At 41.1% G+C, this 24504-nt stretch overlaps 1 protein-coding gene across 1 annotated transcript in view; it reads right to left on the bottom strand.

Annotated features, from left to right (window-relative positions):
* The window catches only part of RNGTT (RNA guanylyltransferase and 5'-phosphatase), a 320988-nt gene that overhangs the window by 285465 nt on the left and 11019 nt on the right, over window positions 1-24504 (bottom strand). The window contains exons 3-6 of the mRNA XM_006155307.3: window positions 22595-22698; window positions 22411-22499; window positions 8388-8463; window positions 6945-7185 (exon numbers count right to left, since the gene is read on the bottom strand). Of these exons, the coding sequence (XP_006155369.1) occupies window positions 6945-7185; window positions 8388-8463; window positions 22411-22499; window positions 22595-22698 (510 nt within the window). The remainder of the gene's footprint in view (window positions 1-6944; window positions 7186-8387; window positions 8464-22410; window positions 22500-22594; window positions 22699-24504) is intronic.

The following is a 24504-nucleotide window of genomic DNA, read 5'->3' as shown; positions in this document are numbered from 1 at the left end:
TGACAACAGCAAACTTGCTTATTTAGACTAATTTTACAGCCAGAAAAATGGCTGGACAAATGGTAAAGCATTATCTGAAGAATCAGAATGACAGTGAGGATCTGAAAAGCTAAGAACTCAGAGTGAGGTAAGCTCAGAGAGGTGAGCACAACATGTGGTACAGCTCTTCTCCGCTAATGTTTTCTTCTGAGCCACTGTTTCAAAAACAGCAGCTGAGAGGCTAAGAAGCTAACAGAGCTTTCAGCAACATTATAGGAATGGGAAAAAAAAAAAAAAAAAAAAAACTGTACTTACAAGCCACTGAGGAGAATTCTTGTTAATTCTACAAGCTTTCACTTCAGATTCCCAAAAGGCTACCATCTAGGAGTAAGAGTGAACCAAATCCTCTCCCCTAAACCAAAGCATAGCAGATTCTAAACAGCTGAATCCTCAACTGACTTAAAATGCTCTGCTCATAATCCTTGTAGGAGGAATAGTAAATCCTCTCTGAAGAAAGATACCATGATAAGAGCCTTAAATTATTTCCACAATTTTTCACAAGTAATACGTGATAATTCAATGAAAACTACCTAAGTATGGGGGGTGGGGGGGAAGAAAAAAGAAAAAAACCTATAAGTGTCTAGAAATCAAAGTAACATGAAAAGAAAAACTAAAAAAGATGCACAGGAGATCCACATACTAGTAATCTGACACAGGCTTTAAAAAGCTGGAATTCGTATGTTAAAGCTAAAATGACAAGATGAACTCCAGCAGAGAGCTAACAACCATCTTTTAAAAATTAATTGGTGGGCCAGCTCCAGAAGCTCCCTGTGGTTATGGGAGCAAAATCCCACACAGCTGACCGCACAGTTCAAATCCCAGTCCCAGAGGCTTGTAAAACACCAGGGGCCAGCATGTGGTCTGGTGCTTAAGGTTGCTACATTCCACACGGCCAACAGTATAATTCAAGTCCTGCAACTAGCAGCTTGAGAAATTCACTGAAAACATGGACGTAAGCACCCATAATTCCAACTGGAAAGAAAGATGAAGAAGAAGAGACTGCAGTGTGACCGTTGCCATAGGGGGTGTTTTCTTGCTTTCACTCCCTCAACTCTTTCTCCAGCAAGTACACATGCCCTCTTGCAAAATATTAAAACACACATACACACTGGGCACTTGCACATGCGTGTCCAAAACCCCAAAAGGGATTGAAGAGATGGAGGAGAAGGGATTGAAGCATGACCACAACCCACTGTGACAGTGCTTTCTCCTTCTCCCTCTATTTCTCAGTTTCTCTCTGACACATCCCGCCTGAAAAATTTTTAAAAAAAGAAACTCTAGAAGTGAAAGAAAAATAACTAAAACTAGGTACTCAATGAATGGATTTAATAACAGCATAGACAAAAGTAGCAAAGAAATTAGTAAAGTCAAAGATAGATCGGAAGTCAATGTCTAGACTAAAAGAAACAAAAGGGACATAGTGGTAATACATGGTTCAAGAGAAGTCAGATCTCACAAGAGGACTGCAGTTCAGATCCCCATGCTAGGCACGTGCATACTGCCCAAGATCTGAGGGGCTAAAGGACTGGTGGAAGGGGACCGTAGCATGATGAGACCCTGTGGAAGGTCTCTCTCTCTCTCTCTCTCTCTCTCTCTCTCTCTCTGTCTCTCTCATATCTATATACTGTATCATGAATAAAGGAACAAAACTGGCATGGAGCTAACACACATCATAGGGATATCCCACTTCAGAGAAATACTAAACTTCCACTCCACCCCCAAGAGCTTGGCATCACCTTGAGAGCCAAACAGCAGGTAGAGCATAGATTTCGATCAGCATCAGACAATCTGGCATCTCCACAGCCCTGCTGGAGAGCACAACACAGAGAAGTCTCTGTGATCAAGAGAAATGTGGTGAACAATTGCAACAACTGAAGCCTCCCAGACCCCTCACACCAGAGACCAAGAACTCTGTGCATCCCTGCCACCTCCACCAGAAGGTGCTATGAGAGCACTCTCCCCAACAGAGACTGAAAAATCTGGACACTTCCTCTGACTAGCTAGCAGGGCTTCACTCTTCCTCAGACTCAAATTCTTGAGGAGTGGCTACCTGCCCCAGCTAAGGCCACCAACAGCACAGCTTTTCAAGGACCTCCCTGAACTGTAAGTGTGGGTCAAGGAAAGGTGAAAAACACATGACAGAGAGGCTGGCACCACAGATTCCCCCACTTCTGAGTCAGAGAAAGTAAACAGGACACTGCCCCAGACCACCTCCTAATCATAGGCGTATATGATCTAGCCACCTAACTCCTAACATGAGTCTTATCAAATCCAATCAGACCATTCACCCACACACTCTATAGGTTGCAGAATCTGGATTAGGCCTCACAGACTAGGCTGGCTTCCAGGCCCTTTCTGGGCTACCTTGCCTGGGCTTCATTTGGGTCTTGAGAGCCACTCCCACCCCTAGGCATTACAGGCAGACTGCATAGGCACCGCTGGGCAGGAGGAAACAGCTGACCTCCCACCTCCCCCTTTCCAGTGGCATATTTGAGTCTTAAAGGCCATCCTGCCCCCAGGCTCTCCAGGCAGGCTATGTAAGCCCCACTCAGGTCTGAAAGACTAAACAGACCTCTGGTCCCTCCTGAACCACATTGCCAGGGCCATATTCAAGTCCTGAAAGCTGTTCCATCCTCAGGTGTTACACATCAGCTGCATAGGCCCTGCTTGGGTCTGTCAGACTCAGCTTGCCTTTCACTGCCCTAGACCACCTTGCCAGGGCTACATTCAAGTACTGAGGGCAGCCATATCCCCAAGTTTTACCAACTGACTACTTAGCCTCCCAATCAGCTCACGTCAGGCCCTCACAAGTCTTCTTGTCCAGTCCTCACTCAAGTCTACTCAGGCTGGCTAAGCCCTTCTGGCCTCCAGGCCACTCAGGTCTCCTTACCTAGCCCACTTCCCATAGAGCTTACTGAACTGCCCCCACATTTTGCTTAAACCCACCTGTGTCCAGGCAAGCCCTCTTGCCCAGGACCTATTTGTTGGCTCCACTGGGTTCTGGGTCTTGTGGGGTCCTAACCTAAACCCAGCTAGAGCATGCTTGGATCCCACTTGGCCCTGCTTGCCTCTGGGCTTTGTGGACTGCCTACCCAGGCCTCACTAAGTCCATTTGGGCCTGCTTCCCTCAGGGTCTCACAGGATTCCCTGTCAGGGAAACCAGAGGCTCTGCTCAGCCTTGTCTGCCTCCAGACCTCATGGGACCACCATACCTGGACCAGCTTGGGCTCCATTTGCCCCCCCCCTTTAAATACTGATTCCCTCGGTCTCACAGGCATCTGTCTGGGCTCCACTCCTTTCGTACCACACAAAGGGCCCTGCTTGGACTCCACCTCCTCCAAAAGGCACAGACATCACCTACTTGGGCTGTCACCTACCCAAACTACTGACAACCTACCACAACTACGGAAGACCCCATTTAGGCACTGCCCAAACCTTAGACTTGTAGAGGGATGCACATAGCCCCCCCTCCCCCAGCCCCAACTCCAAAGACAGCCCCTGCCCATACCCCTCCTGACTATTGTGATCCCTGAAAATTTAGGACTTTTTTTTGCAACAATCTCAGCCAGAATCAATACCAAAACGATTTGTCCAACAGTACTAAAGGTCACAGTCATAGGAAAAATCATTAAGCAAACTAAATAATAATAATATTAATAATACTACCACTATAGAATCTATTCCATTCATCAGGAAAAAGTGAGAACTCCACCAGATGCCTAAAAATCAATGCAGGGGGACCAGCAGATGGCATAACGGTTACATCACTGAAGCCCACATGCCAATCTCAGTTCGAATCCTGGACCTGGCAGGTTGAAACTTATACTAGGCATGTGTGCATGCTCGCCCAAAATCCTGAGAGGAGAATGGAGAGGAAGAATGGTGTCCTGGCCAAAACCCTGGGGAATGATTTATCACTTTCTGTCTCTCTCTGTGTCTCTGGCAAGTGCATGTGCCCTATAGCAAAAATGTCTTAAAAAAAAAAATGTAGGGACATAAGAAATAAGAAAAATAAGGAACTATGTCTCTTCCAAGTGAAAGTACTATTAACTCCTCATTAACAATTGATAAACTATAAAAAGTCACAGATACAGAAACAATTTAGAATAATGATCATAACAATATTAAGAAAAACAAGAGAAAAAAATTTCAGATGAAAAAAATCACTACAGGGACCAGCAGTTGGTGTAATGGCAATGTAGCTGGACTCTCATGTAGTCAACCGTGGTTCAAGTCCTGGACCCAGTGGCTTAAACTCACACCAGGCACATGTGCGTGCATGCCCAAGATCCTGAGAGGAGAATGGAGGAGAAGGGATTATGGTGTGGCCATCCCCCATGGGGGTGATTTCTCGCTTTCTGTCTCTCGCTCCCTCTCTCTCTGTTTTTCTGGCAAGAGCAAGCACCCTAATAGCACAAAGTCTCCAAAAAAAAAAAAAAAGAAGAAAAGAAAATCACTCCATAACATGAATTAGGAGTTCAATAAAGAGATATACACCTTTAAAAAGAATCAAACATGGGGCCAACAAGTGGCGTGGTGATTAAGGTGCTGGATTCCCATTTGGCCCGCCATAGTTCAGGTGCCAGCAACTAAAAGTCACACTGGGTACATGTGTGTGCATGCCCAAAATCCCGAGAAGAGAATAGAACAGACTGGTGTGGTTATCTCCTATGGGGGGTTAGCGTGAGGATTTCTCACTTTCCCTCTCTCTGTCAAGCATGCATATGGCAAAAATCTAAAAGGAAAAAAAGGATCAAACACAATTACTTTGTGTACAAAATACTGATGACACTGATGGGATGGAGAAATGAAGGAAAGGGATTTGGCTGTGACCACAGCCTGGCTGGGGTGGGGAGGGATGCTCTCTCTCCCTCTCTATCTCTTGCTCCTCTCTGTCTGGCAAGAGCATGTACCCTCTATCAATGAAACATAAATAAATAAATTTTTAATTCATAATAATATTTTTCCAACAAGTTTTTTTTAAAAGCCCAAAATAACTGTGTTTTATGATTTACGGTTTTCAAAACTTAAAGCTATTTTCCTTAGGTATGAATCACTGCCTGCTAATGGATTTGGCATTTACTATTCAGCTACAATATACCACACATCTTAATTCATTAACACTTGATTATCTCCGCACATTCCTTAACTTTCCCTTTTCAGGATTTTTTAAAGAGGTTTTTTTGCTATAGGACACGTGTGCTCATCAGACAGACAGAGACAGACAGACAGACAGAAAGCAAGAAATCATCCTCCAGGGGGGATGGCCACGCCACAATCCCTTCTCTTCCATTCTCCTCTCGGGATCTTAGGCACGCATGCACACGCGCCCAGCGTGAGTTTTAAGCCACCAGGTCCAGGACACGAACCACGGTCAACTACATGGGAGTCCAGCGACATAGCCATTACGCTAACTGCTAGTCCCCTTAACTTTCCCCTTTGAACAACCATTCACTGGCATGAGTACAAGTACAACCAGTACTCTTCCTCTCAACAGTTCTCCTATACCCCAAGAAAAGAACATAACTACCAATATATATATATTTTTCTTTTTTTGAGAGATTTTCACTGTAGGGCGCGTGCGCTCGCCAGACAGACAGAGAGAGACATAGAGACAGAAAGCGAGAAATCACCCCCCAGGGGGGATGGTCACGTCGCAATCCCTTCTCCTCCATTCTCCTCTCGGGATCTTGGGCACACACGCACACGCGTCCGGCGTGAGTTTTAAGCCACCGGGTCCGGGACACGAACCGTGGTTGACTACGTGGGAGTCCAGCGACATAGCCATTACACTAACTGCTGGTTCCCAACTACCAATATATTTTGTTAGGCCTTTCATTTGTAGATTAATAAAGGACGGCTAGAAATGAAGTGAAAGGCTTCTCAGTTCAACTTCATGGAAAGTATAAAACACCTTTCAGGATGGGAAGGAAAAGTGGACTTTCTATGTAATGTTATTTTAAATATGCGACAATTTTATAAAATGTTAGTAAAATTTATCCCTAGATATTTAGTTGGAATATCACACTACTCTGTAAAGAAATAGTAAGTTCTTGGGACCAGCAGTTGGCATAATGGCTATGTCACTGGACTTCCATGTGGTCGACCGCGGTTCGAGTCCCAGATCCAGTGACTTAAACTTATGCTGGACGCTTGTACATGTGTGCCCAAGACCCCAAGAGGAGAATGGAGGAAAAGGGATTGCTGCGTGGCAACCCCCCCCGGGGGGGTGATTTCTCACTTTATGTCTCTCTTTTTCTGGCAAGTGCACATGCCCTATAGCAAAAACCTCTTTAAAAAAAAAAGAAAAAGAAATAGTAAATTCTCAAATTAGTTTCCCTAAGAAATAAAAAAGACTTAATTTAGATAACTGTAACTTTTCTCTGGTGTGTTAGTTAAGACACTCGATTCCCATATGGCCACCTGCAGTTTGAGTCCAGGACCCAGCAGCTTGAAAATCAGGCCAGGCATGTATATATGCATGCCCAAAATCCTGAGAGGAAAATGGATGAGAAAGGATTACAGCATGACCATCTCCCCACAAGGGGTGATCCCCTCCCCTTCCTCTCTGTCTCTCTCTGGCAACCACACAAACTCTCTACCAGGAGGGAAAAGACAGCCTAATGGTTATCAAGAATCTTTAGAGGACCAATAGATGCATCCATTCCCAAAATCCCAAGATGAGAATGGGGGAGAAGGGACTGCAATGTGGTCATCCCCGGGGGGCGGGGGTGACTTCTCACTTTCTGTCTCTCTCTCCAGCAAGCACATGCATCCTATAGCAAAAATCTCTCTCTTAAAAAAAAAAAAAACAGCTAAAGAAACATGACAAGCATTCCATTTTCATAAATCTCAAAAAGCTTGCAGGAGAAGATAAAGACTATAATAATATTTTTAAGCATTACCAGTTTTAACCGTTCTTTTCTCCTTTTGCCAAAGGAAGCACTTGAACCAGGTTCTGATTCCTTTTTTCCATCTTCATCTTCATCTTCATCTTCTTCATCCTCAAAACACCAATCTGGCAATACAGGTGGGGGTGGTGCTTCTTCTATATCACCATAGCGACGAAAAAGTTCCTTCAAATAATCACCCTTATAGATTCCTGGTGGTCTGGCTTGGGCAAACGTAGCAACTGCTGCTTCAATACTATGAAAAAAATACCATGCCATTTCCTCACTATTCTCCATTTATGCATTACTAAGACTCACAACACATTCCAGAAATGTATAAAGTATAACAGTGGTTTATAAATGGACAAATCACAGTCCTCAACTCAAGGCATTTAATCTATTAAGGAACAAATTTATTGTAAAAAAAAACAGTTTTCATATAAGGTACACTGATATTTCCTGAACTCAAAATGGCGCTGAGTGTATAGAACATACCTGGATAGGACACGTGAAGAATTTTTTTAAAGCCCTGAAAGTTGAGATCTGACTCTTCTGTCTCTCTGTCTTTCCGGCAAGCGGACACACCCCATAGCAAAAACCTCTCCAAAATTAAATAAATAATTTAAAAAAAAGTCTTGCCTCATAGTAAAGCATTATCTAAAAAAAAAAAAAGAAAAGAAAGGAAGGAAAAAAAAAAAAAAAGAAAAAACAGCAGTCAAGAAAACATGAAATGGGAACCAGCAGTTCGCGTAATGGCTATGTCGCTGGATTCCCACGTAGTCGACCGCAATTCGCATCCCGGACACGGTGGCTTAAAACTCATGCCGAGCGTGTGCGCCCAAGATCCCGAGAGGAGAATGGAGGAGAAGGGATTGCGGCGTGACCATCTTCCCTGGGGGGTGATTTCTCACTTTCTGTCTCTATGTCTCTGTCTGTCTGGCGAGCGCACGTGACCTATGGCGAAAAAAATCTCTCCAAAAATAATAATAATAATAATAATAACAAATAAATAAACGATTCTTCTTAAAAATCAAGTTTTCAGGAATTTCAGATCAAGTAAGAACTAAGATTAGAACTAAGGTTCTAATCTCTCAGGATCTAAAAAATGTACTTCACCAATAACAGGTGCTCAATAAAAACATGCTGACTGGCTTAAATGAAGTAATCCTATGCCAAAAATATTTCCTTCTTACAGCATTATAAGCTTTCCTAGAACTCAACGGTATCATAAAAAGATACTATTAAGGTATCGGGAAAGTTATGACTTTCTTAATGCTTTTCTATGCAAAAATGCATCATGACTTTCCTGACAACCTAATATTAAAAGGGAAAAGAACTTGTAGGAAAAATTAAAAAGAAAAAGAATAACTGCCCAATGGAATTAATCATTAGTTTACCAAAACTTGGCAAAAACAAATTACTAAATATACCATCTTCCATTATTTAAGATATAAATACCTCCAATCCATCTTCTCCACCAAAAAGGCACATATAAGGAAGCCAGTGCGATTAAAACCATGGGTACAATGAACACCTGGAAAATAAAGTAGCTTTGTTTTAAAATTAATAAATCACTTCAGAGGCCACATTTTTCTTTAAAACTTCAACCCACAATAGAACATCTCGATCATTTTATAAAGTAACTGCAATGTGAAGGACAAATTACTATCAAGAGTGGGAGAAAAGATATAAAAAAAAGTCTGGTTTCAGGACCAACAGTTGGCATAATGGCTATATCCCTGGGCTCCCATGTAGTCGACCGTGGTTTGAGTCCCGGACCCGATGGCTTAAACTCATGCCAGGAGCATGTGCATGTATGCCCAAGATCCAGAGAGAAGAATGGAAGAGAAGGGACTGCGGCCTGGTCATCCCCCGTGGGGGTAATATCTCTGTCTCTCTCTGTCTTTCCTGCAAGTGCTCGTGCCCTATAGCAAAAACTTCTCCAAAAAAAAGTCTGATTTCTAACTTGGTTGCTACTTGAACACTGGTACCATTTACTACTAGGTTAAGAAGTACAAATAAATAAATAAATAAATAAATAAATAAATAAATAAATAAATAAATAAATAAAAGAAGTACAAGGGAGTCAGCCAGTGGCATGGTGATTAAGGCAGCTGAATCCCATGTGGCCAACTGCATGGTTCAAGTCTTAGACTGGGCAGCTTGATAAAATACAGTAGGCATGTGTGCATGCATGGCCAAAATCCTAACAGGAAGAATGGAGGAAAAGGGTTTGCGGTATGACACACCCCACTGGAGGGGTATTCTCACTCTTCTATCTACAGTAACTGAAGGTAACCTCTGGTAACAAAAATTTTTTAAACATTAAAAATCTTAAGTTTTGGGGAACCAGCAGTTAGCGTAATGGCTATGTCGCTGGACTCCCACGTAGTCGCCCGCGGTTCGCATCCCGGACCCGGTGGCTTAAAACTCATGCCGGGCGCGTGTGTGTGTGTGCCCAAGATCCTAAAAGGAGAATGGAGGAGAAGGGATTGCGGCGTGGCCATCCCCCCTGGGGGGTGATTTCTCGCTTTCTGTCTCTGTCTCTCTCTGTCTGTCTGGCAAGCGCACGCGCCCTATAGCGAAAACCTCTCCAAAAAAAAATCTTAATTTTTCAATAATTGAAGAAAGTACAATTTCTCTTTTAATTTGTTTTAACTGTATGTATTTATTTCTTCCATGAGTGAGAGACAGAGAGAGACAAAGAGTCAGCATCTCCTTCAGAGTCCTGATGCTGCAATCCACTCCGGGCTCAGACAGCCCTAGACCCTCGACACAAGCATGCCTAGCATACTCACAAAGGTCTCCAGTTGCAAACCTGGAACTCACCCATGTGGGACAGCCTCAGTGTGCCCAGCTCTACCACTGCACCACTGTCCCACCCCTGATACACTTTACTACGCAAATACAGAGTTCTAGTCTTATTGTTCAGTTATACTTCAGAACATTAAAAGCTGACTAGATTTTTTTAAATAACAATTATAAATTCATAAAATCTTATCATAGCAAATCTCTACAGATACAAAAATATTCCATTAATTAAGTGAATTGTAAGTTTAATTAGATATGTTATCAATGTTTTTTTTGGGGGGGAGGGGTTGCTATAGAGGGCGTGTGTTCGCCAGAAAGACAGAGAGAGACGGAGACAGAAAGCGAGAAATCACCCCCCAGGGGGGATGGCCATGCCACAATCCCTTCTCCTCCATTCTCCTCTCGGGATCTTGGGCATGCACGCACATGCACCCAGCGCGAGTTTAAGTCACCGTTCCAGGACTCGAACCGCAGTTGACTACATGGGAGTCCAGCGATATAGCCATTACACCATGTGCTCGTCCTGTCAATGTATTTAAAAAAAAAAAAAAGCAATTTCCAGGCCAGCGGATGGTGTGGTTAAGATGGGTAGATCCCATAAGGCCAACTACACATTCTAGTTGCAAACCCAGCAGCTTGAAAACACAGCAGGCAGGGGGACCAGCAGTTAGTGTAATGGCTATGTCACTGGACTCCCACGTAGTCAACCGAGGTTCAAGTCTCGGACCCAGTGGCTTAAACTCACGCTGGGCATGTGTGCATGCATGCCCAAGCCCAAGATCCTGAGAGGAGAAGGGATAGCGGCGTGGCCATCCCCCCGGGGGGTGATTTCTCGCTTTCTGTCTGTCTCTCTCTCTCTGTCTGGTGAGCGCACGCGCCCTATAGCAAAAACCTCTCCAAAAAAAGAAAGAAAACACAGCAGGCATGTGTGCATGTGCCAAATCCTGACAGCAAAATGGAAAAAAAGGGACTGAGACTTGGTCATGCTCCCTGGGGGCTGATTTCTAACTTCCCCTTTCTTTGTCTCTCTCTGGCAAGTGTACGTATCCTACAGCAAAAACTGGGAAGGGAAAAAGGCATATTTATTTCATTATGAGAGTGGGTCCATCTAGTGGCAAATTAACCACAGTTGATAATTGAAGATGAGGTTGTTATTAACTAGTTCAATGCAACTCTTCATGTGAACTTCTCTTCATTTTCTGGGTAAGCTAATATAATAAATACATTTATATGAACTTAAAGTCAAATGGAGAAAAGAAACAAGCAAAAGGAGCTAAAGATAAATTACAGTTACACAAATATACATACCAACTATATAAATATAACTTAAGAAGAGGTACTTTGGGGCCAGCAGGTGGCGTGGTGGTTAAGGTACTGGACTCCTACATGGTTGACCACAGTTCAAGTCCTAAACCTGATGCCTTGTTTTCTCACTTTCTCTCTCTCTCTCCCCTTCCCTCCTTCCCTCCCTCTCTCTGGTGAGTGTACATGCCCTATACCAAATTTAAAATAGTAAATAAAATAAATAATTCCTTAAAAAAAAGAGGTAACAGTATAAAGAGCTGATAGCAACTTATTTTCTTAAGTTAAGCCAGGCCTCAACACACACCACTTCCTTTCTACCTACCAACCTGATAAAATTTTAGGCCCAACCTCAGTGGCGTCAGTCGTAAGTAGCATACTAAACAGAACTACTGAAAGCCACACGGACAACCGCAAGTCTGAATGTTCGGTTAACTCAAAAGCAGGTCAGGCGGTGCATGTGCCCGAAATCCTGATTAACTGGAGGGCTAGAGGAAGGGTATCTTTGTGCCAAAATACCCTCTCAAGGGTGCCTGTCTCCCTCCATCCCTTCCTCTCCCTCTTATGTGCATGTACATGTTCTATTTCATGGGAAAATACTAAACTTTAAAAATAAATTTTTAGGACTGAAAAACGAGGGGCCAGCAGGTGGCATGGTGGTTAAGGAACTGGAATCCCAAATAGTCAACCATAGTTCAAGTCCTGGCTCCAGCAGCTTGAAAATCACACAGGGTGCGTGTGCATGCATGCCCAGAATTTCGAGAAGAAAATGGAGGGGAAGGGATTGTGGTGCGGCCAACCACCATGGGGCGTGATTTCTTGCTTTCTGTCTCTCTGTTTATCTCTGTCTCTCTGGTAATCACACACATCCTATAGCAAAATACTCTAAAAAATAATAATAAATGAGGGCAACCATGGATGCCAGGGACGATGGAGGAGGAAGATGGGACATAGCAGAGGGTGGGGGATGGGGAATCAGGGATGGCAAGACAAAGGGCAAGGTATGCAGGATGTAAGAATTGGAAAATTATTTGCTGAGAACATGTATGTTGATGTGCTTGATTGAACCAATGCACAGTGTATTTTGGATGGAAAATTCATTGGTGTGTTGTGATGGTGTATAGTGAATTAATGTAGAAAATAAAAATAAAAAATAAATAAATAAATAAAAATTAATTAATTAATTAATTAATTAATTTTAAAAAGAACTGAAACTAAAATAATAATAATAATAAATAAAAGAACCTACTATGTGCCAAGTATCTTAAATGTTTTCTTTAATCAAAAGAAATGTTTTCCAAGAGCATAAACATGTATGACTCATGAAAATACATATTAAAAAATCTTTGACTTGCATACATAACTAGAAACACTTAAAATAAATAGAGGCTGGGGACCAGCAGGTGGCGTGGTGGCTAAGGGCACTGGACTCCCACATGGCCCTTTCCTATGCAATATAATATTTAGCTTCACTTAGTCATTATCATGACTCTGTAGCACCCATTATGATCTGGTGATAATATAGGTGAAAAAAATCCATGTTATCCATCCAAGTTTCCACAAAAAAATCAGTGGTAAAACTATTCAGAATTCATTAGTTTGGGTCTAGCCAATAGTGTGGTGGTTAAGGTGGCTGGATTCCACAAAGCTGACTTCATGGTTTGAGTCCTTTAGTTCCAGTAGCTTGAAAAACATACTGGGCACATGTGTCTGTATGCCCAAAATTCTGAGAGGAGAATGGAGGAGAAGGGACTGTGGTGTATTCATATCCCTGGGGGGTGATTTCTCTCTCATGCTCTTTCTTGCTCTCTCTTTCTCTAGCAAGTGCATGCACCCTATAGCAAAGAAAAAAAAAAAAAAAATTTTTTTAATTAAAATTAAAAAATAAATAGAGACATTAGCTAAGACACATATCTGCTATTCACAGTCTACCATTTATCAAGATATCAACTATTTCTTTTTTTCTTTCAAGAATTATTTTATTTATGTTTTATTTTAATTTGCTAAAGGACATGTGTGCTCATCAGAGAGAGAGAGAGAGGGGGGAAGTGAGAAAGCAAGTCACCAGGTCCAGGATTTGAACCACAGCTGGCCATGTTCTAGTCCAGTGCCTCAACCACGACTCCACTTGTTGGCCCTGCTATTTCTATTTTGATACTGATTTTTAAATGTCTCCGGTCCACAAAATTCTTACTCTCCAAACAGTTTATTTTTGTACGTGCAAACAAATCCACGCCAGCTCTGCAATCTCTTACGTGTAATTATAACTGCAAAAATGTTCTAAAATAAACAAAATTTTTTTGTTTAAACAAAATTAATTAGGACAAACCCTAACCTGAACTGACAGGATGTTATTTATAGTCTATTTTTAATCATTAGTGTGAATTTATATTCATATGTTTGGAACCAGCAGATGGTGTAATGGTTACATCACTGGACTCCCATGTAATCGACCATAGTTTGAGTCCCGGACGCAGCAGCTTAAAACTCACGCTAGGCGTGTGCACGTGTGTGTGTGTGCCCAAAATTCCAAGAGGAGACTAGAGAAGGGATTGCAGCATAGCCATCCCCCCGGGGGGTGATTTCTTGCTTTCTGTCTCTGCCTCTATCTTTCCAGCAACCATATGCGTCCTATAGCAAAAATCTCTCTTAAAATAAAAGAAAAAATTCATATTTGGGACCAGCAGTTGGCACAATGGCTATGTTGCTGAACTCCCACATAGTCAACCACGGTTGAGTCCTGGACCCAGTAACTTGAACTCACACCAGGTACATGTGCGTGTGTGCCCAAGATCCCAAGAGGAGAATGGAGGAGAAGGGATTATGGTGTAACCATTCCCCCGGGTGATTTTTCATTTTTCTGTCACTGTCTTTCTGGTGAGTGCACACACCCTATAGCAAAAAACTCTCAAAAAAATTCATATTTAACTACTGAAATGTTAATGTGTTTGATTAAAGGATGCGCTCTAATAATCAAACAATCTTAAATATTATTTTCCACTAAAAGAAAAGCAAACTCCTTGAAGAAATAACTGATTCTAAGTTTGGAAAGCCAAGGTTACCATCAAAAAATTGCTGGGATGACATCAAAAGTACACAAAAACAAACCTGAGGGGGGTTCCCAAAGGCTTAAGATAGAAGAATCCGAACATCAGACTAAATATCACTGCAACTGACTGAACTACATCAACTATATTGTTAAAAAACTCATTAGTTCAGGAATACTCCAAAAATAAAATTGATCAGGGCCAGCCAGTGTTGTGATTGTTTAAGGCTGCTAGATCCCACAGGGTCAACTGTGTGGTTCACGTCCCGGACCATGTAAAAATCACACTGAGTTCATGTGCATGCGTTCCCAAAATCCCAAGGGGAAATGGAAGAGGAGGGGTTGCAACATGGCCATCCCCCCTGGATACTGCTTTCTCACTTCGTCTTTCTTTCTGTCTGTCTCTCTCTGGTAAGCACATGTGCCCTATAGCAAAACTAGAAAAAATCAGAGATCACTGGAAATTACCAAGATACCAACTCATTATTCTGAAAATTGAGAAATAAAAGAATCAAATATATAAATTACTTTTCCAGTACAAACTACATTTCAAAATAACCAAATTGTTAAAAAGAAATAATTCTTACTAAAGAATTCAAGCTAAAACATGAAGAAATGAAAGAATACAAAAGGCAATAATCATCAACAGACCCTAAAGCCACTAGGTAAAAGTTAGACGAAGAATTTTTTTTTTAAGAGATTTTTGCTATAGAGCTTGTGTGCTAGCCAGAGAGAGAGAAAGAGACAGAAAACAGGAAATCACTTCCCAGTGTAAATGGCCACGCCGCAACGCCTCCTTTCTCCTCTCAGGATTTTTGGCATGCAAGCAAACACACCCGACTTGAATTTCAAACTGCTAGGTCCAGGACTCTAACCATGGCCAACTACATGAGAACTAACAGAAGAAATAAGCTGACGACACTGAATCCACTTACTCATCTTAGAACCACTAACAGTGGGACAAGCAGACATTACCTGCTTCCCAATGGGGTGTAAAAGGAAATACACAGTGCCGATTAGGAATTATCCTCATCTAAAACCCTAAAACTAAATCTGAGTATGTCCTCAGATTTAACTACCAATTGGCAGAACATACAGGAGGTAAAGGAACAAGCTAACTGATACCACGGGGAAGCAGTGAGATAGAGATATATCCAGAATATGAAATATCTTACAGAGCAATGACATAACTTCTCAAAAAAAAGACATCTTTTACAGAATTATTTTATTTGACTTTATTTATTTATTTACATTTGACCAGAAAGGGACAGAGAGAGAGAGAGAGAGCAAGCCAACAGGTCGGAAATTCAAACCGCAGTCGGCCATGTGCGAGTCCAGCACCCTCAACCACTACACCACCTGCAGGTCCCCAAAATTATGACTTTTTTTAATTTTTATATTTTAACTTTACGTAGTTATTAATTCAATTTGACCAGAGAGGGAGAGAGCTTGAAAGAGAGAGAAAGTGAGAAAGCAAGCTGTCAAGTCCAGGAACTCAAACTGCGGCTGGCAATGTGGGAGTCCAGCACCTTAACCACCACGCCACCTGCTGGCACCCCAAAACTTTGACATTTTAAAAAGAGAGAAAGAGGGACCAGCAGTTGGAGTAATGGCTATGTAGCTGGACTCCCATGTGGTCGACCGCGGTTCGAGTTCCAGACCCAGTGGCTTTAAACTCACTCTGGGCACTTGTGCATGCATGTGTGCCCAAGATTCCAAGAGGAGAATAAAGGAGGAGGGATTGCGGCGTGGCTATATCCCCTGGGGGTGATTTCCCGCTTTCTGTCTGTCTCTGTCTTTCTGGCGAGCATACTCGCCCTATAGTAAAAACTTCTGAAAAAAGAGAGAGAGAAAGAAAATTTGAAACTTAACAGATATAACATCAATATGTGAAAATTACTGAATCCTGATTGAAAAAACTAGATTTTTGGGGACCAGCAGTTAGCATAATGGCTATATCACTGGACTCCCATGTAGTTGACCATGGTTCGAATCCCGTACACAGTGGCTTAAAACTCACGCCAGGCGGGTGTTCCTGCATGCCCAAGATTCCAAGAGGAGAATGGAGCAGAAGGGATTGTGGCGTAGCCATCCCCCATGGGGGATGATTTCTCGCTTTCTGTCTCTCTATAGGAGCGCATGCGTCCTATAGCAAAAACCTCTCAAAAAAGAAAAAACTAGCTTTTTTTCCCCATAAGGAGTATGCTCTGGGAAGGTGGGGGGCACTGCTGAGGAGAACTTCCCCATGGGGAATGGTAATGCCACAATCCCCTCTCCTCTGTTTATTCCACCCTTCAAGATCCTTGACACACACACATACACCCAGTGTTTTTTCAAGATGTCAGGTCTCAGACTTAAACTAAGCTGTCAGTCAAGGGACATCTAGCCATCTAAACTACCATCTGCCACCGGCTGGACCAGGAAAAACTAAATTTAAAAAGACATTGTTTAGATAGTTCAGGAAATCTAAAAATGGTTTTCGATAACATCAAGGAATTTATAACCACCTTTTTTGGTATAATAATTGCATAGTGACTATATAAAATTTGAAAGTCCTTCTCAAGAGATGCATATTGAAACAGTTCTAGTGAAATGACATGATAATATGTGATTTGCTCTATTTAAAATACCACAAAAAGAATTGTAAAGGGGAGGAAGGGAAAGATTTAAAAATCACCAAAATTATTGCTAAAGCTGCATGATGGATCCACAGGTTTCACCTGACTGTTCTTACTTTCAGTATGTCTGAAAGTTTCCATAAAAATAAATAAATAGATAGATAGATAGATAGATAAAAATAGAGAGTAGTGCTCAAAGAAGCTAGCCTTGTTAAAAATCAGAAACATCTGGTCCCAAAGGATTCATATAAAGGACTGTGAAGCTATGGTTCTTCCTAAACATCAGAAAACATTTCAGGCTTCTGAGCCAGCAGGTGGCATGGTGGCTGAAGTGCTATAAATAGATCCCACGTGGCAACTGGGTGGTTCAGGTCCCTGACCTGGCAGCCTGAGAATCACACCAAGTGCATATGCAATGCATGCCCAAAATCCCAAGGGGAGAATAGGGAAGAAGGACTATGGCATGGTTATCCTCCAGGGGAGTAATTTCTCACTTTACCTCTCTCTGTCTCTCTCTCCAGCCAAGTGCACATGGCCAGTAGCAAAAAAAAAAAAAAAGGAAAGATTTCAGGCTTCTATGTTTCAGAACTTTAGATTTAAGCCTGATTACACTAAGCCTTCATTATTAGAACACACTGACACTAATTATCAAGTGATAGTTATTTGTTACGGTCTAATATTTACCAATTTTCAATTGATAATTAAATCTATTATCAATTGTAATTGATGAGCTAACAATACATGACTAATTTAAACTTTTTCTTTTATTTTGGCCATAGGGCACGTGCTCTCACCAAAGAGAGACAGAGAAAAGGCGAGAAATTATCTCCCAGGGGAAATGGCCATGCTGCAGTCCCTTCTCCTCTATTCTCATGATATTTTGGGCACAAATGCACACACACACTGAGTGATTTTCAAACCACCAGATTCAGGACTCGAACTGTGGTCAGCCTTATGGGAGTCTAGGAACTAATAACTATACTACCTCCTGGCCCCTAAAGATGATTTCTTAAAACACAAGCATAGCTTTGAAAATAAAGCCTGATTTAGGTCAGCTTTGATAGTTAATACAGCCAGATCCCACACAGTCAACCACATGGTTTAAGATCTCACAGCTTAAGGAACACACCAGGTGTGTGTGTGCGCATGCCCAAAGTCCCAAAATGAGAGAGAGATGAGAAAGAATGGTTTGCACATGACCATTCCCCACGGAGGGGTGCTTTTTCCTTCCCCCCACTTTCTGTCTCACTGTCTCTGGTGAGTGTATGAATCCTCTAGCACAAAGGAAAAAAAGGAAGAAAACCTGAGTCTAACTTCTTCCACATCACAAATGTTTACTATTGGTCACAGTATGCTTCCACGGTAACAAAACTCTCAGCAAAGCTAAAGCTTGATACGAAGTCCCAGAGTGAGCGTTCCGATGTCTCCCTGTACACAATGGATGGGCTCACCGTGCATAGTGGCACGGCAGTAACACAGTGTTGTTACTGCCACACGGGACGGTCCTAGTTCACCTCCTGAGTCTTTCAATGCACACCAAGTACACTCGCACAAGCCTATAATCCTGTGTGACTGAGGTTGGGAGTTAGTTGTGAGCACAAAGATCCCGTTGGGAGTGTCCTCTCCTCACCTCTCTCTATCTTTTTCTCTCATGGAAGAGATAAATAAACCTTAAAAATAAACCACTAAATTGTTCCTCCAGAGAGGCTATATACCAATTAACACTCTAATTTAAGAATGTCTCATGAGTGCACCCAGTTTATCTAATCCTTGATGCTAGTGGACATTATAAATTTTTAAATCTTTGCCAATTTGATGGGGAGGGTTAAGTAACAACATATATCTTAAATGCATCTCTCATTAAGAAGTGAGAATGAAAAATTTTTCATGTGTTCTTGGCTATTTGTATTTTATCTTTATAAACTTTTTTTCATATGCTTCTATTAAGAAATGCCCTTTCTGCCTGTTTATAAAATATCTTTGTAGATGAGAATATCAACTGCGCTGGCCCCATGGCCTCACAGTTAAGGGAGCTAGATCCCACACAGCTAACCACTGTTCATATCCTGAGCCCAACAACTTGAAAAACACGCTAGGCACAGGTGCATGTATGCCCAAAATCCCAACAGGATGACAAAAAAGAACCAGACAATAAACAATAAATAAATAAATAATTCTAAAATGACAGTATTTGGAAGGATATTTGCATTAGTTTCCATGTTTTGATTTTTCTTTTTTCCTTTTTTTTTTTTTTTTTTTGGTCATTGTAAAAAATGGTGCTAGGACTTTCTAGAATATTTGAGATTTGGTTTTAACATTCTTTATTCTTTGTGGTATTTATGTTGGCAGCTGGCTTAAACTGAGGATATAGTTGATAGATTTTCCACATAACTAATCATTTGTTTCTCATAGTTTATTAAATCATTCTTTCTCTCCTGATGGCTAGATGACATAAATAAACTTTTTATATGAGTTGTTTGAAATTTTTTCCAATTCATTGGCCTTTCAGTTTTTTGGAAATTTTTTAAAAGAGATTTTTGTTATAGGGCACATGTGCCTGACAGAGAGAGACAGAAAACAAGAAATCAGCCCCAGGGGGATGGCCACACACAATCCTTTCTCCTTCAGTCTCCTCTCGGACTTTGGGCACGCATGCACACACACCTGGCATGAGTTTCAAGTTGCTGAATCTGGGACTTGAACCATGTTCCACCATGTGGAAGTCCAGCAACTTACCCACTACACTGCTTGCTGGTCCCAGATTTTTAGTAATTTTTTAAATGTTGTTAAATGTATTTTCTTGTTTTTTGCCTTTTGGGTTTTTTTCATAGACAGATGGTTTGTGCATTTGCCAGAGAGAAAGCGAGAGAGAGAGGTAAGGTGGGTGGAAACAGGAGAAAACACCCCCCAGTAGATCATGCTACACTCTTTTTTCTTTCATTTCTCCATCCCATCAGGATTTTGGAAATACAATGTACACGAGTCTAGAGTTTTTCAAGCCCCCGTAACTAGGGTTCCAATCAAGTTCAGCCAAGTGAAAACACAAACTCACACACACCCGATGTGACTTTAAGCCACCAGATCCAGGACTCAAACCACGGCCAACTACATGGGAGCCCAGCAACATAGCCATTACACCAACTGTTGGTCCCGCCATTCAGAGAAACTTTAAAACTATTAACAATAATAAAAAAAAGTCCAAGGGATATATTCAGACACAAGATAAATGAAAAAAACACAAGTAATTTTCTTGCAAATAAACTATAACTAGTTAGAAAATATAGAGAATCATCTCATTAATCATAATATTAATAATACTAATATTTATTGAGCATTTCCTCTCTACTAGTTTCTGCATAAACTGTTTCACATACATGATCTTATTTTCTTCTCATAATAAACCTTTTAGGTAGATAATACCACCCCATTTTGTGATAAGAAATAGAGGTTTAGAAAGGCTAAAAAACTTGGGACCAGCAGGTGGCATGGTGGTTAAGGACACTGGACTCCCACATGGCTGGTTGCGGTTCAAGTCTGGGACCTGGCGGCCTGCTTTCTCACTCTCTCCCCCCTCACTCTGTCACTCTAAATAAGCAAATAAATAAAGTTAAAAATAATAATAATTATAAAAAAAAAAAGAAAGGTTAAAAAACTTGTCCAGTGTCATTTACATAGCTAGTAAGGAGTAGAACATGGATTACATATATATATTTTTTTAAAGAGATTTTTGCTATAGGGCTCATGCAATCGCCAGGGAGACAGAGAGAGACAAAAAGTGAGAAATCAGCCCCCAGGGCGGATGGCAACACCACAATCCCTTCTCCTCTTGGGATTTTGGGCACACCACCAGGTCCGGGACTCAAATCACCATCAACTACATGAGAGTCCAGCAACATAACCTTAACACCATCTGCTAGTCCCAGAGTTTGGATTATATTTTAAGTAATCTGAGTTGAAAGTTCCTATCCTAAATTTCCTCTCTCACTCCTTTAACAAAAGGGCAAAACAACAAGTAATAAAGTTATTGAGACACAATAGGCAGTCTTTTTGAAAAAAAAAAAATACTTAAATACTAAAATAAACACTTGAAGACATTATTTGTTTCAAAAAAAAGTTTTAAATTTACCATACAAATGCAAGTAAAATCTTGATGAAACTTCAGCAGAACTGAAGTTAATTTGTGTTTTTAAAATCCACTGTCTCCATTAAGTCGATAAATATTTTTTAAAGAATTATGTATTTAATTTTATGTATTTATATTAATTTTATTTATTTGTATTATGTTTTGCTATAGGGCACATGCACTTACCAGAGACAGAAAGTGAGAAAGCAAGCTGCCAGTCTAGGACTCAAACAGCAGTCAGCCGTCTGGGAGTCCAGCACTTTTAACCACCAGGTCACTTGCTGGCCCCACATCAATAAATATTTATTAAACAAAGAAAAAAACCTTTCAGCAATTTAAACAGACAAGATTTTGAGCAATAAAAAGTTTTTTCTTAATTTAGAGGGTCATGGGTGTGCAATAAAGAGAGAGAAAGAGAGGGGAGAAAGAGAAAGCACCCTCCAAAGGGTATGAACATACTATAATCCCATCTGTTCCATTTTTCTACCCTGTCAGTGTTGTGGGCATGCATATCTATATGCCCAGCATGTTTTTCAAGCCATTGCAGAGGGGTTCAAACTGCACAGTCAGTCGCATGGGATCTGGCCCATTTAACCCCTACTCTCTCACCATGTGATGCCCTCTGCCATGCTATCCACCAACAAAAAGACCCTCCCCGATGTGGCCCCTAGACCACTGATCTTCACAACTGTGCACTAAACAAATTTCTATTCGGTTTTGCTATAGAGTATATACACTTGCCAGAGGGAGACAGAGAGGCAACGTGAGAAATTACCTCCCAGAAGGATGGCCACACCACAACCCCCTCTTCCATTCTCTTCTCGGGATTTTGGATACTCACGCACAGACACCCTGCATGATTTTCAAGCTACCAAGTCCAGGGCTCAAATCGCACAGCCAGCCAGGTGGGATCCAGCTGCCTTAACCTCAGCGCCACCTGCTGGCGTCAAATTTCTACTCTTATAAAATCACCTAGTTGCAGGTATTTCAGCCATTAGCAATAGAGTAAACTAATACAACTATACAACAGCAAAAATGAACTACAATTACATGCATCATGAGTCACTCAGAAATATAAGAATGAAAAAAGAAAGTTTCAGAAGAACACACATGGCATACAGTGTAAAATTATTAAAAATAAATAGCTAGTGTTTAATGTACACTTTCCCAGCAGTATATCTGAAGAGGACCAAGTACAGATTTACCTTGAAAAACAACAATTATGAAAACACACTTTTGTATAACTCACAAAAACGTCTCTTACAATATAATAAATACTACTTAGTGGGCCAGCCTCATAGCTGAGTGGTTGGAGAAACGTAGAATGGACTGCAATAAGACCACACCCCACTGAAGGTACGCTTTCTCTCTCCTTTTCTCCCCCTCTCTCTCTGTCTCTGGTGACCACATATACCTCTTGGCATTTTTTAGAAAAGAAAGAAATTCGTATCACACTATTTAGTGATTAGTTAAAAGTGAAAAAAGAAAAAAATTCCCGTATCTACTCACTTGCCAAAAAGAGAACAGAAATTTAACTGCAAGATAAGATATTCCCCAGTGGTAAAGTAAACCCAAACATACCGATAAGCTCAGGTGGACTTCTTTCATTAAATCGCTCACACAAACGAATGAACGTTTCAGTATTCTCAGTTGTAGGGCATTCACCATGTCTGGTAATACAGAAAAAATTGTTTGAAAAAAGAAGAGACTACAAATTTCAAGATTCAAAGAATTCAATATTGAAGAGTCTTAATACACAACCTACCCTTTACACTGAAGTTTTATATATTTGATTCCTTCTTTTTCTATGTCATTTCTGTCATAGAACCTAGAAGTATTTGTCAGGTCCACCAACAAGCCCATTTTAACCTTAAAAGAAAAAAAAAAGAAGAGCATATTTATCAGTAACTGAATTTTAAAATACATTGACTAAATGGCAGTACTATAGTTTATCATCTATACTACAGGAGATTTTATGTTCAATGAGCCACTGAACACCTGACAATAAAATGACCACTTACCAAAGTCTTAGCTCAAGGCACTAGAATTTAGCAAGCACTCAACGGAATAAATTAATCCCCAAACTAAGGAAGAAACAGGAACAAAGGCAAAACAGACTCTATTCCCAACATCACAAAGTCTACCCCGAAAAGAAAACCCTGCTGTATTTTTATGTGTCTTCCTCCATGACTGTGATTTACTAGACAAGAGTCTACACAAAAAGAGCATTTCTCCATTGTGCACTGCAATTCAAGCTCTAGGCACAGATCACCCCAGCATTCCAAGCAACCACCATCAATCAAACCATTTACATATACATGCACACACACACACACACACACACACACACACACACATCATATATACATATCCTGCTCTTTTATTAATAACCCTTGTATTTTCTGAAAATACAATGAATTCTAAAGTTAGAACCAGAAAGAGAGAAACTGTTGTCTTATACTACCATCTTTATGTTAAGAGTTTCCCTTCATTTCTTTCTCTCTTCTATTAGTGAGGCAAAGAGAGAGAGAGAGATTCAGCGAGATAAACTATTTGGCAAGATAATGTCCCTAAGAAAAGCCCACTTGAACTGCACCCAAATAACAGTTAACACACATCTTTCACCTCATTCTGTAGTACCTTCTCTCCAGAAAGAATGTCAAGTGAGAAAATACACACTTTTTAAATCGTTTTTCTCTCTTTTTGGTTGCTTTTATACCATACTTCTTGTCAGATTTGCCTACAGAAGCCTGGTGGACATATGGTTAGATTCCAGTGTTATAAAAGGGGAAATGGCGGGACCAGCAGTTGGCATAATGGCTGTCGCTGGACTCCCATGTAGCTGATCGCATTTCCAATCCTGGACCCAGTGGCTTAAACTTATACCTGCCACATGTGCACATATGCCCAAGATCCCATGAGGAGAATGAAAGAGAAGGGATTGTGGCGTGGCCATCCCCTCTGGGGGGTAATTTCTCACTTTCTGTCTCTCTGTTTCACTCTGTCTTTCTGGTGAGTACATGCACCCTATAGCAAAAATCTCTCAAAAAAAAAAAAGAGGGGGGGAGGGTATGGCAAAAACAACTAAATTTCACACACAGCTATACAGACAAAAAATGCATACCTCTAAAATACAACTGTCATAATATGTTCTGTGAATTTCTTCAGAGGCTATATATATTGCTAGACACGAAGATTTAGATACCACAATATAGTTTCTCAGTGACCTAAGACCAGAACCCATACTGTTTGTCTCCAGGTCCAAAAGAAGAGTCAATGAAGGGGCTAACAGGTGACATGGTGGTTAAGGTGCTGAACTCTTACATAGCCAACAGTGGTTTGAGTCCAGGACCTGGCAGCTTCCTTCTTCACTTTGCTTCTCTCTCTCTCTAGTCAAATCAAGAAATAATAATAATAATAAGGGCCAAGAGATGGCATGGTGATTAAGGTGTTGGACTCCCAAATGGCCAAACATGGCTCAAGTCCCGGATCTGGTGGCTTGCTTTCTCACTCTCCCTCTCTCTACCTCCCTCTGGTCAAATTGAAGAATAATAAATTAAACAGATATTTTTTTAAAAAAAAAGGATAAAAAAAGAATAAAAACAAATTAAATAAATACTTCTTTCTCAAAAAGAAGTGAATGGCGCCGGGAACGGCCTGGCCGGCGCCCCCCCA

Source organism: Tupaia chinensis, unplaced genomic scaffold, assembly GCF_000334495.1.
Source record: "Tupaia chinensis unplaced genomic scaffold, TupChi_1.0 Scaffold000444_1, whole genome shotgun sequence".
In the NCBI taxonomy this organism is placed as follows: domain Eukaryota; kingdom Metazoa; phylum Chordata; class Mammalia; order Scandentia; family Tupaiidae; genus Tupaia; species Tupaia belangeri.
Note: the sequence above shows the minus strand (reverse complement) of the source record. Positions and strands in the feature narration are given on the sequence as shown.